This window comes from Eptatretus burgeri, chromosome 8, assembly GCF_056783735.1.
Source record: "Eptatretus burgeri isolate ZD-2024b chromosome 8, Ebu_testis_v1, whole genome shotgun sequence".
In the NCBI taxonomy this organism is placed as follows: Eukaryota; Metazoa; Chordata; class Myxini; order Myxiniformes; family Myxinidae; genus Eptatretus; species Eptatretus burgeri.
This window is the reverse complement of record NC_140968.1, coordinates 100,971,155-100,987,168: the sequence shown is the minus strand read 5'-3', so window position 1 is coordinate 100,987,168 and position 16,014 is coordinate 100,971,155. Positions and strand designations below refer to the sequence as shown.

General features: G+C 45.6%; 1 protein-coding gene across 3 annotated transcripts in view; it reads right to left on the bottom strand.

Moving 5' to 3' along the window:
• Window positions 1–402: 402 nt before the first annotated feature.
• The window catches only part of LOC147022414 (E3 ubiquitin-protein ligase RNF212B-like), a 29,150-nt gene continuing 13,538 nt past the window's right edge, over window positions 403–16,014 (bottom strand). The window contains exons 8-17 of one of the 3 annotated variants that reach the window (XM_085893292.1): window positions 14,803–14,828; window positions 13,801–13,856; window positions 13,633–13,696; window positions 13,473–13,527; window positions 4,286–4,370; window positions 1,242–1,281; window positions 952–1,097; window positions 763–803; window positions 623–666; window positions 403–517 (exon numbers count right to left, since the gene is read on the bottom strand). In XM_085893292.1, the coding sequence (XP_085749418.1) occupies window positions 496–517; window positions 623–666; window positions 763–803; window positions 952–1,097; window positions 1,242–1,281; window positions 4,286–4,370; window positions 13,473–13,527; window positions 13,633–13,696; window positions 13,801–13,856; window positions 14,803–14,828 (579 nt within the window). In that variant the 3' untranslated portion in view covers window positions 403–495. Of the gene's footprint in view, window positions 518–622; window positions 667–762; window positions 804–951; window positions 1,098–1,241; window positions 1,282–4,285; window positions 4,371–13,472; window positions 13,528–13,632; window positions 13,697–13,800; window positions 13,860–14,802; window positions 14,829–16,014 lie in introns of all 3 variants that reach the window. The other 2 variants (XM_085893293.1, XM_085893291.1) reach the window with 2 other exon arrangements.

The window sequence follows — 16,014 nt, the reverse complement described above, 5'->3', positions numbered from 1 at the left end:
ATACTGTAGGAATTACCAGGATGTCCCTGTCCTTGTATATGCACAAAGTTATGCTTCTAAAGGGGGATTTAAATTGAGAGGTTGGAATCATAAAGAGGAAGGAGTGAAGACTGATTAACAGACTTACGGGACAAACTGTGGCTCAAAAGAAGTGACAGATGGCTTCTCACACTTGGCTACAAAGCTCGTCCCACTGAGGTGGAGCTGACAGAATGAAAACTCAGTGAAAATGAACACTGTATAACACTTGTGTACTAAAGTGTGTGTGATATTGGTTATCTCCATGCGTGGGTTTCAGAAGGTTGAACGGAGCTCTCCCAGGTCTCTAAGTATCTACATTCATGTGTGTGTGTGTGAGAATTATGTCATGTCAAGTGATGAAGTTATGTCAGGGAATGAATGTACAGTAATAAAAACTTTATTAACAATTGCAATTCCAACAATGAGAGTGAACAAATGATCTTTTTCAAGTGTAGATTTTCGTTTCTCTTCAAGTTACATCTTTGGTGTTTTGAAGCTGAGAATCAAAGCAATAATCAGTGTTAAATATATAATTGAGAGGTTGGAAATGTGCTGTCGCGAGTTTATTTTTAGAGTTAATTGTTGAAGAAGTGGTGCTTACCCAAAATTATTTTTGTAAATTCCCTCTCTTGGAGTGAAGTTCAACTGTGGAATGAAAAAATAAATTAGTTTGTCATGCAATGTTTCCTTTTTGACAATTTTTATTTTGCCTTTTCATCAAAATTATTTTGCAAAACTAACTTGGATTTGCCGTCCTGTTTGGGATCCTGCTGCATTGGAATCTGTAGAAGACATAGGGGTGGATGGAAACTGTTTAGGAGATGGGGGAGGAGGGGTCAGTTTGGAAATTTGATCACAATCTCTTTGAATGTATCAATGAAGAGGTGCCAGTCGGTGCTGTCTTTGATGTGAGGAAGAAAAGTAACAAACCAGATGAAAGTGAGGAGGAGGCACCTTGCGTTCGCTTGTACAGATCCTGTTTGTTCATTGGAGATGTGAAATACTGCGAGGCCGATTTACCTGGTGTCCCTTTCCATGCAGGTGGTGCAGAATGACACCCATTCCTATAGATTGTTCTGCAAAACCAAAACCATAACAGCATTGCACATCTCGTCTGTGCAAGCCTGAATCGATGCAAGTCGTAGTGAGGAAATGTCTCGTAGGTTATCTCAAGTGCAGACAATGTTGATTTGCAAAGAAGGGCTGGAGGATGAACCCACCTGCCAGCGACTCCTTGAATGCCTGCCAAAGTCGGAGTGTCTGGAATCAAAAGAATAGTTCACGTTAGTCAGTCGTAATCATTTAGTTTTTAAGGTTGTTATTTTTACGGCCACTCGAGATTATTTTGCCAATCGTGATAATGCAGGTTTTCGATGATCGGATCTCACAAATCAAACATTCTTGGTTACTTGGCCTTCATTTGGCCACACGGTACACACACACACAATGCAATTAAAACAACCAATGCCCGATACAGGACCACACCTAACGCCAATGGTGCTCATTGTCCATGCAGAGAGAAATTTGTGCATTTTGCCAGAAATTACTGAACAAGAGAAATTTCATTCTCTGTTTGGGACACAACAATCGCCCATACGCATGATATTTACAGGTGTTTCCCAATAATGAGTTTAATAGGGTTCTGGATAACTTTAGGAGAATTTTTATCCTGACCAAAAAATTTTGATGGCATTTGTGTCAGGACTCTGGTGCCCAGTAATACACATTGATGAATCGCCCTGCATGTGAAACACCAGGGTGACAGTTTATAGCTGGGTCGAGATTCGAACCAAGGCTAGACAGCGTAGAGGGGAGTGCACATACCTCCAGGCTATCCTACCAGCCTTAGGGCAGAAACTTGAACATTAAGATTTGCTGGCACCCTGACTGATGTATCACAATTTGAAAATGAACTAGATCGAAGTCTATGGTGTGCCGTAACAAATTCCCACACTCCCCCCTCCCAAAAAAACAAAGTTGAAAGATGGCAAAAAGTTCCACCACAAATGACCCAATATCAAATTTTGAGTTAAAACATTTTTTTCCCCATTTTTATCCCTGTACTGTGACCCCAAGTCTGCACTCCCTGGAGCATGAACTGTTGGTTAAATCCCCCCAAAATCGTTACATATTTCATGGGTCCCGCAATGTTGATTGCATATATACAAAGTTTCATTTTAAAATGTGCTTGTATACGGATTCATTTCATTTCATATAAAAAGTTTCACCCAAAACTGCAAGTTTGGGTGTTTGACCTTTTGACCACACTCTAAGGAGTGGGGCCAACAAATGATACTACGATTGCACCTTTGTGTTGTGTGGAGATCATAACGACAAAGTTTGGTGAATTTCTACACAACCGTTTAGGAGATAGCGTGACAGACAGACAGATGGAGCCGATCACATAACCCCCCCCCCCACCCGCTCTGTTTTCTTTTCAAAAAGTGTGGGGATAACAATTCCTCATGTTCAAGTGCACAAAAATGATGGAAAAAGTTACAGCTGTGCCTCCAATTACTCCACACCATAGGCCAAGGGGCATAAGTTGAAATAATGAAAATGTGAGCTGCAACTTTTCTCAGAGTACATATTTGGAATAGTTTGCCAAGAGAAGTGAAAGCTTAATGGCATCTGCTCTCCCCTCTGGGCATCTGCAGCTTGGTAGAGTACTGCTCTCCTCTCTGGGCTAGCTCCCCTCCCGCCTCATACCTTGCTCAGCTTGATGCCGTGGAAACCAAGACCTTCAACATTATTGGAATCTCCCACGATCAAGCTGAGTCCATGGGCCTATCACTCACCATCGCAGACTGATGATCTCTCTGTCTTGTACCACCTCCTTTTTGTTCTTGCATCTTCTGCTCTTTCCTTGCTTTGTCCCCTGCCCCCCCCCCAAGGTCCCTGCAGGGTGCATACAGCCCCACCAACAACCCCAGTCTGGTGAAACTCCCAAAATCCAGGATCAATGCTCACCTCCACTCATTTGTTCCTCTTTTTTTGTTCCCCCCACCTGTGGAACTATCTTCCACATTCTCTTCAATCTCATTCTTCCTTCCAGGTTTTGAAGATATCCGTTCACCAGCACCTCAGATAATCTCCAATCCAAAACCATGATCTTTTCTCCCCTTGCTAAGCCCTCACTACCCTGAAGCCCTCCTTCCAAATTTATAGTTTTTCCTTCCTGAGAGTTTCATTCTGTATCCATCTCATCCACCCCATGCGTTCTCGCCTGACCCTTATTCCTCCCCACACCTAATTATTTTGTCCTTCAATTCTGCTGTTTGTGTTTCCCCACCCTCTGTACTGTTGCTTTTGTCCTGTTGTGTCCTCATCATTTTCGTGTTCCAGCTCTTCCATGAGCCTCGACTGTATACAAAAAAAAGGTAAAGACAATTAATCCGTTTTTAAAATGTTGGCAGGCAGGTGTGAACACACGTTTGTGCTGTGCTGAATTGTGTGTATCTTCCCCAAGTTTGCCCTCACCCAACCCATCCCCTCCTCCATCGCAATACACATCTTCACCATCAGGTGAAGTGTAGTTGATTGATTGTCTAACACGATCCATGTACTCATGCATCGGACTTTTATGTGTTGCCCAGCGAAGAAACTATTTTAATCCTTGTAGAAAATGAGAAATATTTTCACCTTTTTAAACAAAAAGTCACGTGGCTTTTTATTTAATTCTCCTCCTCCCCCGTGCAAGCTGAACTTGCTCATCTCACTTTTTAGTGTGGCTTCAAAATTTCAGGTGAAATAAAACATTCATCCACTACTCTAAATCTCACAGATATAGACTGTCCATTACATCCAACAGCAATTTAATAAACAATACCAGAATGGCACTCGGTAGAGCACACACCTCCGCCAAGCTGAACAGTTTACGTTTTATATCCCAACTGATCGGCCAGATCTGAATCCCGACCGGAACCAAAATCTAATCAGCTTGTTCTTGTCACCTACCAACTCATCCACCAGGGGCTGTCATGATCCATCCACAACGTTTTGAAATAGCGTGCTTTGTATCGTTTTTGGCCCCATTTCTCAATGGTGAAGAATCGTTTAAACAATTCTCGTATCGGGAGCCGGATCGTCACCAAAATCTAATCAACTTGTCCTTGTCACACACCCAACCGTTCAACAAAATTTCATCCAAATCCATCCAAAACTTTTTGAGATATTGTGCTCACAGATGGGTGAAAACATAACCTCCATCCACATTTGGTGGCAGAGGTAATAAATTGAATAATGTTGACCAGGTGTGTCTTACATCGCTTTCCATCTGCAGGAGGGGTTCTTCCAGATAACTGCAATGGACCATAATGACGAGATGGTCCCAAAGGTGGTGTAAACACCTAGAGAGAGATTGGGGGTGTGAGGGGTGGGGGAGAGGAGAAGTTCATGGAGACATTTATTAATATTAAGATGCATTGGAAGACAGACCTGAAAACAAACAACTTGATTTTATTTTAGGCATATAACTTGTGGTGACCTGGCAAAAAGGCTTCTCGAGATGCAAATGTCTCAAGGCTAGTAACTAATATTGATACAACAATAGCATTGATAAATAGCATTGTTTACAATTTAATTGGCGATTGTGACAACTGCAGAAGTAATGACCAGTGTTGGAACTACTGTTGCAACAGTGCACTTGAGTGCCATACATTTATTACTTGGACAAATGTCAGAATCGACCCTCTCCCCCCCCCCCAACCCCACTCACCTGCTCCCCACGTCTCGATTGTCTGGCTCTCTGCCTCACCCTCTCCCCCACCCAAAGCTCCCAATAGGAAGTACGCAATACAATTTGGATTCTGCTGTTTAATAAAACATGGGCAATGTATCCTATGCAGTTATTGAAATGTGTGCCAAACAATATTGGCTTCCAACAACAGAGCAGAAATATGTTGCAAAAAAAAAAAAAATGTAATCTTAAAAATATGTAAATTAATTTTGATGTGAACATAATCTTTTATCAAGCAACATGTATACAATACTGTCAGACCTCGACATTCACGGGGGATAGGTTCCTGAAAAATGCCGCGAATGTCGGAGCATCATTTCATTGGGAAAAGGAGAGAGGTTTCCGTCGGTTCGTGATTCTTAAGGGATAATGAAAAATCCCATGAAAAACCACGAATACGCTTGCGAAAAAACCCGCGAATACTCGAAGTGCAGGGCCGTGAAATGCAGAAGCAGGTCACATTTTATGAACAACAGATACAAACAGGAAAGGGTCCTCCTCAGGCGACGACGTTTCACTTGCGCTCCGCAAGCCTTCTCAAGCAAAGAGTACTTTGAGGAGAACAGTGAAGGAGATCAGGATCAGATCAGGCTTGCTGTGACCACAAGCGAAACGTCGTCTGAGAAGGACTCTCTTTTCTGTTAGTTAAAAAATTGGGGAGTCGAGTTTACTTGGACTTTGTGAGATCGATTGTTTGGCTGTGCTGCGTAGCTGAACGATGTATTGTCCAACCTGCATCAATTTAACGTCATATATATATATATATATATATATATATATATATATATATATATATATATATATATATATATATATATATATATATATATATATATATATATATATATATATATATATATATATATATATATATATATATATATATATATATATATATATATATATATATATATATATATATGTGATGGGCGGTTAACACCGCCAGCCCGGGACGGCCAAGCTTCTCCCTTGGAGGATTACAGCCAAGACTCGGAGATTAATGCGTGCACACAGGAAAAGGGCGCAATGGCGGAGGCACGGGGAAGCACAGTAGAGAACATTGTACTTTACGGTACTTCTACATATCGACGGTCCCCTGTGCCAGTGCGCATGCGCAGCCTGAGCCGGAGCCAGGGATGTTGTGGGTGTTTCAACCTGTTCAATACTTGTTTGATTATTGTCGTTCCACGCCAATAAAGTGGTCGAACAAATTGAACTCTGTTCTTATTTATAATCAAACAACTTGATGCAGTCGAGTAAAGATCGTCGGTGCTGAGGAGGACACGACTGGGTGAAAACGGACCACGAGAACGTCGACAGTGAGTTTGGATTTCTCGGGTTCTGTACCCAATCTTCACCCCCAGGACACTGTACACACGTGTGCATCACCGAAAATAGAACGTTTACTCCAGAATAACTGTTCCTATGGCGCCGGTGGAAGCAGAGTGCCCGATCGAGGGTTGTGACTATGTGGCTACACACGCAGAGGCGGCAGTGGTGGCCGCCATGTTAAGTATACACGCCACTGTGCACGTCGCCGCCCCGAGGGCGGCGAGCTCGAATGCCAAGATGGAGAAACTCAAGCGTCCCTCCATAGCACTGGCCGGAACGGGCGAGGCCTGGTCGTACTTCATAACCCGCTGGGGCGAATACAAAACAGGTACTAAGCTTGTGGGACCCGACATAGTCGCGCAGCTACTGGAGTGCTGTGAGGAGGAGCTGAGAAAGGACCTCACTCGCGCGGCGGGTCGGAGCCTCATGGGCAGCGATGAAGAAGACGTCCTCGCCGCCATGAAGGCGCTCGCCGTCCGGACGGAGAACACGATGGTAGCTCGAGTGGCCCTGTCTAACATGCGGCAGGGACACGAGGAGCCCGTCCGGTCGTTCCACGCCCGCATCAAGGGGCAGGCGGACACGTGCAAGTATGAAATGAAGTGCACCAAGGCGGGGTGCGATCAGGTCAACGACTTCACGGAAGAGATATTGCGCAACGTGGTTGCCCGTGGCATCGCGGACCAAGCAATACAACTTGACCTACTCGGTGAGAAGAACCAGGACATGCCATTAAAGGACATGATAGAGTATATCGAGGCCAAAGAGTCTGGAAAACGCTCGGCATCGCGCCTGCTTGACACTCAGAGCACGGACGCGATCAGGAGTTCGTATCGGCGGGGAAAGCGACAGGACGTCCGCGCCAGAGTAGGAGCCAGGCCGGAAAAACGGAAGGCCAAGCCCGAAGGAGTATGCATCTACTGCGGCGAGCTGGTCCACGGCAAAACGCCTCAATGGCGCGCCAGACGCGCCGAGTGCCCCGGATACGGTAAAAAGTGCCGGAAGTGTGACCGCCAGAATCACCTCGACAAGGCGTGCCTGGGCGGCCGATCGGCAAGACCCCCATCTAAGGAGACCGACGGGATGTACGACGAGCAGACGGCAGCCTTCGTCGAACTATGCACGGTCACCATGGCCAGCACAGAGGACGAAATGCGCGCGCTTCCCCTCGCTCACCACCTGTACGATGATATGTGCGATAAGTGGATGAAACGCATATCCGACCCGCAGCCATACGTCAACCTCACTCTCACCAAGCGCGAGGATTACAAAGCGCTGGGTTTTAACCTCCTGAAACACACCCGCGCGGTAACCCTACCCACTATGGCAGACACGGGGTGCCAGAGCTTCCTGATCGGCATTAAAGTCGTCCAACAAATGGGCCTGAGTACCGAGGACCTCATACCTGTATCCATGACCATGAAGGCCGCAAACAACAGAGGAATTCGTATCCTCGGAGCCGTGGTAGTCAGATTCGCTGGTAACAGTGACGACGCTCGGAGATTGGAGACGCGCCAAATCGCGTACGTGACGGACTCTTCAGACCGCATATTCCTCTCCCGCGCGGCCTGCATGGACCTGGGAATGATCTCGGACAGATTCCCGACACGCAGATGACACGCTACTATGGTCAAACACGATTGAGGTGAGCTACTTCCAGGCGGTCCAATGGCTGGATATATGCGGCCGGAATGGAATCATCCTCAACCCGGAGAAGTTTGTCTTCAGCGCACCCACGGTGGACTTCGCGGGCTTCACCATCACCATGACCGACGTGCGACCGTGCAGCCGCTACCTGGAAGCAATCCACGATTTCCCACAACCGCGTAACATCACCGATGTCAGATCGTGGTTCGGGCTTGTCAACCAGGTGGCATACGCCTTTAGTATGGCCGAACGAATGCAGCCATTCCGGAAGCTCCTGAAAAGTGGAGAACGCTTCCAGTGGTCCATGGAGTTAGAGGACATTCCGCGAGTCGAAAGACGTGATCGTACAAGAAATCTAACACAGTGTCCGCATATTTGACAAAACTAAGCCAACATGCATCGCCACGGACTGGTCGAAGAAGGGAATCGGATTCTGGTTGCTTCAAAAGCACTGCCGATGCGTGCCAGTTAGACCATTCTGCTGCACTGATGGATGGAAAATAACCCTGGTCGGCAGCAGATTTACACACGCGGCAGAATCCAGATACACGCCCATAGAGGGCGAGGCTCTCGCAGTCGCGGACGCCTTGGACAAGGCGCGCTACTTCGTTCTGGGCTGCGAGAACCTGATCGTTGCGGTAGACCACAAACCACTGCTGAAACTCCTTTCGGACAGAGCACTTGACGACATACCCAACCCCCGCCTCAGGAATCTCAAGGAGAAGACCCTGCGTTATCGCTTCCACATCATACATATCCCGGGCATGAAGAACAAGGCGGCAGATGCCATGTCGCGCAGGCCAGTTGGCACCACGCGACCTCCACTCATGAACCTTCCAGATGACAATGCCACCAGAGCGACCCACCTCCAACCAAGCACGCACACCGACGTTCTGTCCCTCCTACGCCAAACTGAGCTGGAGTATGACGACGACGTCGAGGAGGACAACCTGGCATGGTGTGCCGCGGGCCTCGAATCATTGCGATCAGTAACATGGGATCGCGTCAGGGAAGCCACCAGCAGCGATGGCGATATGCACATATTGGAGGGAATGACAATGAACGGCATCCCCGACTCAAAAATCGAGATGCCAGAGACAATTCGCGACTATCACCAGTACCGCGAGAACATTACATCGACAGATGGAGTGATCCTATACATGGACCGAGTAGTCATACCACCCTCACTCCGCGGCGATGTGCTGAGCGCCCTACACACTGCCCACCAGGGCGTATCAATGATGACCGCCCGCGCAGAATCCTCTGTATTCTGGCCAGGCATGTCGGCCGACATCAGCGCCACTCGGAAAAACTGCGAACACTGCCACCGGATGGCACCATCACAGCCTGGAGCGCCACCAACTCCACCTATTCCGGTCGTTTACCCCTTTTAGGCAGTGTGCTCGGACTTTTTTGTACACAGGGGTGCACACTACCTTGTGACGGTGGACAGATACTCGAACTGGCCGATCATCTCAAAGTCGACGGGTGGCGCCGCCGGACTCATAAACCACTTACGTCGCGCCTTCGTGACATACGGGACACCAGAAGAGCTCGCGTCGGATGGGGGACCGGAGTTCACCTCCACCGAGACCAGGTCATTCCTGCACAGATGGGGCGTACACCACCGCTTGTCATCGGTGGCCTTCCCTCACAGCAACTGTCGCGCGGAGATTGGAGTTAAGACAATGAAACGACTTATCACAGACAACACCAGCCCGCAGGGAGAACTTGACACTGACGCTGTGCAGAGAGCGATACTACAATATCGTAACACGCCTGACCCTGACACGAAGATCTCCCCGGCAATGTGTGTCTTCGGCCGCCCGATACGCGATTTCATCCCAATTATCCCCGGGAAGACAGACCGCACGACACTTGGCATGAGACCCTGAAAGCGAGGGAGGAGGCCCTCCGCAAACGTCATATCCGCACAGCCGACACCTGGGCAGAACACACCAAACGCCTTCCGCCACTTGCTGTAGGGGACCTAGTCCGCGTACAGAACCAGACAGGATTCCACCCAAAAAAATGGGACAAGACAGGCAGTATCGTGGAGGTACGCCAACACGACCAATACGTGATCAAGATCGACGGCTCGGGCAGAGTCACACTTCGGAACAGGAAATTCCTGCGCAAGTTTAGCCCAGTTCGCAATGACCAGCTGCCACCCCGGTCTATCTATGATGATCTAGCAACCCGCATCACTGTACCTGCACCTGTTGTAACACCGCAACTGCCTGACCTCGACAGCGAACCCGTGACATCTGCGACGCCAACTGGGCCCACGCCGGCACTGACGTCAGTATGCACACCCCGGCGCAAGACGACACCCGTTTCAGACACGCCAGCAGCACCAGGACGAGGCACACCGAGGCGCGCGATCCTTCAGACGCCACCATCGGCCCCTGAAACCCCGAGAGCCCCATCCCCACTGGGGCCCGATGTGACACCACCAGCACCAGCAATAGGTCAACGCTGATCCACCAGAGCGACCAGCGTGCCTGCCTGGCACAAGGACTACTCCATGGAATAGTCACACGATGGGCGATATAAACTTTTGTTCATTCAATAAACTTAATATTTTCTCAGCCTTTATCTATTAACATAATAAAGACTCGGAGGGAGATAGAGAACATTGTACTTTACGGTACTTCTACATATCGATGGTCCCCTGTGCCAGTGCGCATGCGCAGCCTGACCCGGAGCCAGGGATGTTGTGGGCGTTTCAACCTGTTCAATACTTGTTTGATTCTTGTCGTTCCACGCTAATAAAGTGGTCGAACAAATTGAACTCTGTTCTTATTTACACAGCACAGGGGGGTTTATACTCGAACCCCACGACAAATACACAGATACAGCCTCTTAAAATGAACACATTTAATGAAAATAGACAAATATTTACAAAGGACAATAATAAATGTAATAATTATAAACGCATGAGGTAAATTAAACTCGAAGTCGAGGTGCCTCCACACAAAGATTTAAATACAGACAGAGGGAAACAAAATAAAAAGAAAACCCCTCCTTTACTCTGGTACTTAGCTTGGCCCGGAGATGGTCTTTGTGGAATTTGGAATCGAGGCGCTTCTATTTGCACGTGCAGATGCGCGCAAAATGGCGCCAAGTCACTTCTCTCGTAGTGGGACAAATGTACGCCAGGCAATCGGCGAGCGGCACTCAACACAAAGGCTCAGAGACACCGTGCAGCTGCTTTGTACGTCGATTATCCTCACCCACCCGCTATTTGACACACATAAGGCTCGGGGTCCATTTCTCATGACTCAACCAAGAGCCAAAGGCCAGCGTCTTGCTTCACCATGCGTCTCAATTTTCCTCAGCACAAATACGAGAATCGTGCCGTCGTCTTCATGCATCGAAGGAAAGACAGCTGTAAAGCCCTATTCTTACAGGCCATCTCCTAACTACATTCTTTCTCGACCACATGCGTCCTTCACTCTGCACTCGTGCCTTCCTCACACTGACCTCGTGTGTGCGCTCTCCCGATCTCTTTCCTCTTTACACTGGCCTCGTGCGTGTACTCTCTGTCCTATTTGGTCTCATGCCTCCCACATCCTCTTCTTCTTCATGCGTCTCACATCACGCCCATCAATCCTCCGCCTCCAGGGCGTGGCCTGCTCGCATGAAACCCGGGAAGGTGGGGATTCTGCCTGCTCAGATAGCTTCTGATGTCACGCCCATCAGTCATCAGCCTCGGGGTAGTGACTTCGCCTGCAGTCACCCTTGGAAGGTTAATTAAAATCTCCAGAAGCTAGGCTGCATTGTTCAGCGAACCGTCAGTTCTTTGACTCGTGAATCTCCATTTGAGATGAATTGTGTCTATAATCGACAGTTCCCAAACTAGCGTGCGTACTCCGGGGGTAAGCAAGACATTTTTTGGGGATATGTAGAAGTTGAATAATGATGGCAAATATAACTTTTCCAGGATTCCAGTCTTTGTGGCTACTGCTTAACAATCACACAATATTACATTGCTAAACAACTCGGTATCATCTCGTCATGACGATCTGGCATCTCCATGGATCGAGCAAAGGTAATAACTGGTGAGCAGAGTGGAGTAGGGATGCATATCTGAGCCGTCACTCCCATCGCAACGTGGGTCCATTGCAGTAAACATACGAAGGCACCTGCTTCCAAAAGCATGCCGACAAAATTGAAGGAGTTGTGCATGATAGTAAATGTGAAGATAGTAAATTTCATAAAATCTCAAACTTTGAATTCCATAATCATCTTCCCTTTATGTGATGAAATTTGAAGTGATTATGTCGCTCAACTGCACCATAAACATGTCCGATGGCTGTTATGAGGTAAGGTCTTGGTATGTTTCTTAGAACTTTGCTCTGGGTGTTATTCATGGACCACCCGTTCCCCCTCTCTCAGGTTACACTGTACTATGTCTCACAAGAGAAAAGATCACTTGCTTGGTGTGAATTCACCTTTGTAATTCATCTATATATAAAAATAACTCGGTCTCGACGTGCGTCCTTCCTTCCGTCCCTCCGTCTGTGTGACTACATGTCCATTTACATACTATTGGAAGGTATCTTTCGACCCTTTAGAATGCTGAGACCCCTTCGACCTTTGAAGACCCTCTAAGACCCTTAAGACCCAAAAGTATATAAGACGCTGAAGATCCAAAAGTCCAAAAAGATCCCAAAGATCCAAAAGACACCTAAGATCCTTCAGACTCCTTTGACCTTCACACCATTTAGATCCCTTGTACCCTTTAGCCAGATTAGACAGCTTAGATCCTTGACCATTTAGACCACTTACTTGGACCTTCTTATATCACAAATTAAATTTCAAATCAATATAACATCACTAATATTACAAACAAATTTGTTGAAAAGAAATGTTTGGACGATGATTGGTGTAAATCATGTGAACACAGCAAATGTATGACATCATTCTCTGCAACGACGTGTGGAGAGGCGAGCGTAGCAAGCCGATCCACACTAGTATTACTGAGAGGAGAAGCATGTCTGTGTGTGTCCGTGTCCATCACGCTTCATTTTTAAGGGTTTCTGCTGTCATCGAATAATAAAAATGATGGCGTTGGAAAGCTAATATAATCAATGTACTTGGTTTGAAAGCGAATATTGTAATTGATTTCTTGGAAGAAACATTCCTGTCCGTGTAATCATAAAAATAGCTCTTATAAACGTCTTTCCAAGATTGAAGAAGAAGCAAGACCTGGAGCTTTAATGCAGCAACTCTCACGGTACGATAGCAGAAACGCTTTAGAGTAAAGCATGACAAACAAAAGGCATGAAAGGAGTGCACAAAAATGTATACAGTAATACTTCTCAAAGCAATATAAATAAATATAAAAGTCCACGGAAGGAGCACACAAACAGCCATAGCCACGACAAGAGCAGCAGCAGCAGCAGCAGCAGCAGCAGCAGCAACAACTACGTGTAATAACGTCCTTTTTATTCGTGCGTTTCACTGAATTGTACGTCCTTATTGAGACTCACATATAGATATGTAATATGTTGGTGAAAAGCAACATGCTGTCTTTCGATTAAACCTGTCAGTGAAGTAACAGTTAGACGCGGCTCGTAGTTGCTAAAATGAGGAAGTACACATTTAATACGGCACATGTAAAGTCTAAATAGCACAAACCTGACACAAATAAGACATTACTTTTACCATTCAATTTTGAATTGTTCGTTGATGTATTCAATGAGAACATTGCATCATCCAGACTTACAGAACTGTTATTGGGATGCATCGTATTGCTTGTCCTGTAGTCCATGGCTTCAGACCTATGACATAGCAGGTTTAACGGAGAGAGAAAAAGGTAAACTGCAGAAAGCATGTACTTACTGGGATTTGCTTCTCATCAAAATTATTTCAGAGAATGAACGTACATGTTGGATGGATATCTCCTCTTCAGTACATACGGAGAAGTCAGGCCCAGCCCACTGGGAGACACTGTTTACATAAACATGATTAGTTGAATGAAGGAACTTGATACGACTGTACATCTGAACATACATGGGAAAATAAATCAAAAACAAAATTGCATTTTTGCATACCCATCATCGGTTGTCCTGCTGGCGAATATAAATTGCTTCTCAATCCTGTTGCTGCGCTGCTAATCAGGCAATGGAAGGTTTGATAAGCAGAGAGGACATGATAAGTAAAGCATTTTGGTGTCTTAAAAATTGGATTATAACAGACCAATGTACAGGGGTCCACAATTTGGTATGGCACAATTAAAACAATAAAATATATTGATGTTAAAGGAGTTGGCCTGTTTGATGTAAAACCACATAGCCGTTTCGTGGCGGCTCCACACCCAAGCGATTGAAGTTATGCAACGTTGTTCCACTCAACCAAAGTACTTTTATGTGGACGTCTATGCAGCTAGTTGCGAGCAGTTGTACACAACAAATTGCTGACGTGGAGACTGTGTGTAGTTTTAAGTGATCTGCTGTGCTATTTTTCTTGATATATTTTATCACATGTACATTTGCGATCAATGATTGGTCCTTATGATCCTGACTTCAAATTCCTGGAGTCAAAAGGTGGTTGATGTCGGAAAATATTGACTATAAATTTTACAAAACAAATTTTTTTTTGAGAATTTTTTTTTTTTTTTTAAATCGACACACTACTAAATGTTAGAACCTGCACAACAACTTGCTCTGATGTACTTGAGCTGGACAAAGGAGTTGCACGCAAATATGTTGCGTGATTTTTTTTAAAGTCTGATTTTGTTGCACAACTCATCGCTTCAGTGTGGACCTGGCTTTACCAATGGAATTGCTCACTTTGTACTACTGATCAAAACAAGCCAACAGAAGAGAAAGCTGTTATTGTTTATCTCGGTTAAGACTTAAGAAAGTCACTTTACATGCCAAATGAAACAAATGAACCTTGACTTGTTTGTCTTCATCACAAAGGGTGAAAAAACAGTTGCAAGAGAGTATGTTGAGTCACGAGGTGTAGAGTGCACGATGAATGCCGAATTAATGTTCACCATGACCAAGCCCTCAAATGTGTGATTTCATGAACAAAAAGCTGATTTCACTAACCTGTTTCCAAATGGAGATTGTGGTGCCTGCAAGTGAATAAATAAATAACAACATTAAAAAAAAATCAAATTGACCACAGTAGTGGCAAATGTTTTCAAAAAAATAGCCTTGTGGTAAAAGTGTGCTTTTCGGAAGAATCATTTCTGTCCTGAATTTATTTACTTTTATTGTTTTGCCGCCTCATCAATATTTGTATGCTTTTTCCACGACACCCTCCATTTCGCAGTTCTGCTCATCGTGGACTGCATGTCAAACCGAGAGGGAGCCGTCAAAAAATATACCAGGGTGGTCCAAAAACGATGTGCAACTTTTCAGACAGCTGTCATTATGTTACTAATATGACCCAACCTTTTTATTTTCAGGTCACTTAGAGAACAAGGTTTAAAGTTTGTATTTTGTTTTCCATGGAAGTTTGAACCATGTCGCACGATTTCTGTGCCCCAGCGGATGCTCATTTTAGAAACTTTTTTTTTTTTTGGTGACGAAGTCGTATGTTTTCACACAAAGGCAGTTTTGTGGGGTTTATCCAAATGCAAGCATTCCATGATACATAACCATCAAACGTATTGTTGAAAAGTTTAAAGACACTGGAAGTGTGAAAGACCAAATTAAAGGACACAGTGGTCGAAAACCTTCAGTGAGAACAGCCGACAAGATAGAAGCTGCAAGAGAATCTTTTTATTTCTTTTTGTATACAAGGTCAAGGCTCGTGGAAGAGCTCGAATACTGAAACGATCAGGACATAACTTAACAAAAGGAACAGACGAGAGAGGGGGAAAGCACCAACAGCAGGGTTGAAGGACAAAATAGAGGGAGACTTGGACAAACAATGAAAGGTAGGGGAAGATGCATGTGGTGGACAAGATGGATGCAAAAGCAAACTCAGGAAGTAGGAAAGATCATAGTTTTGGATGGGGGATGATCTGAGATGGTGGTGAACAGCTGTCTTGAAGACGTAGGTGGAAGAATGGGATTGAAGAGAATGTGGCTCCACACATGGGGGAAAAAAAAGAGGAACAAATTAGTGGAGGTGAGAAGTGATTCTGGATTTTGGGAGTTTCACCAGAAAGGGGTCTCAAAAGCTTTGCTGGCTTCTCCGAAAAAGTCGACATGCCCATTTGCACAGCTGGTGGGAACATTTTGCACGACTGTTGGCGGAATCATATGTGATGATCTGAAACCGTATCCACACAAAATAGTTACTGCAGCACC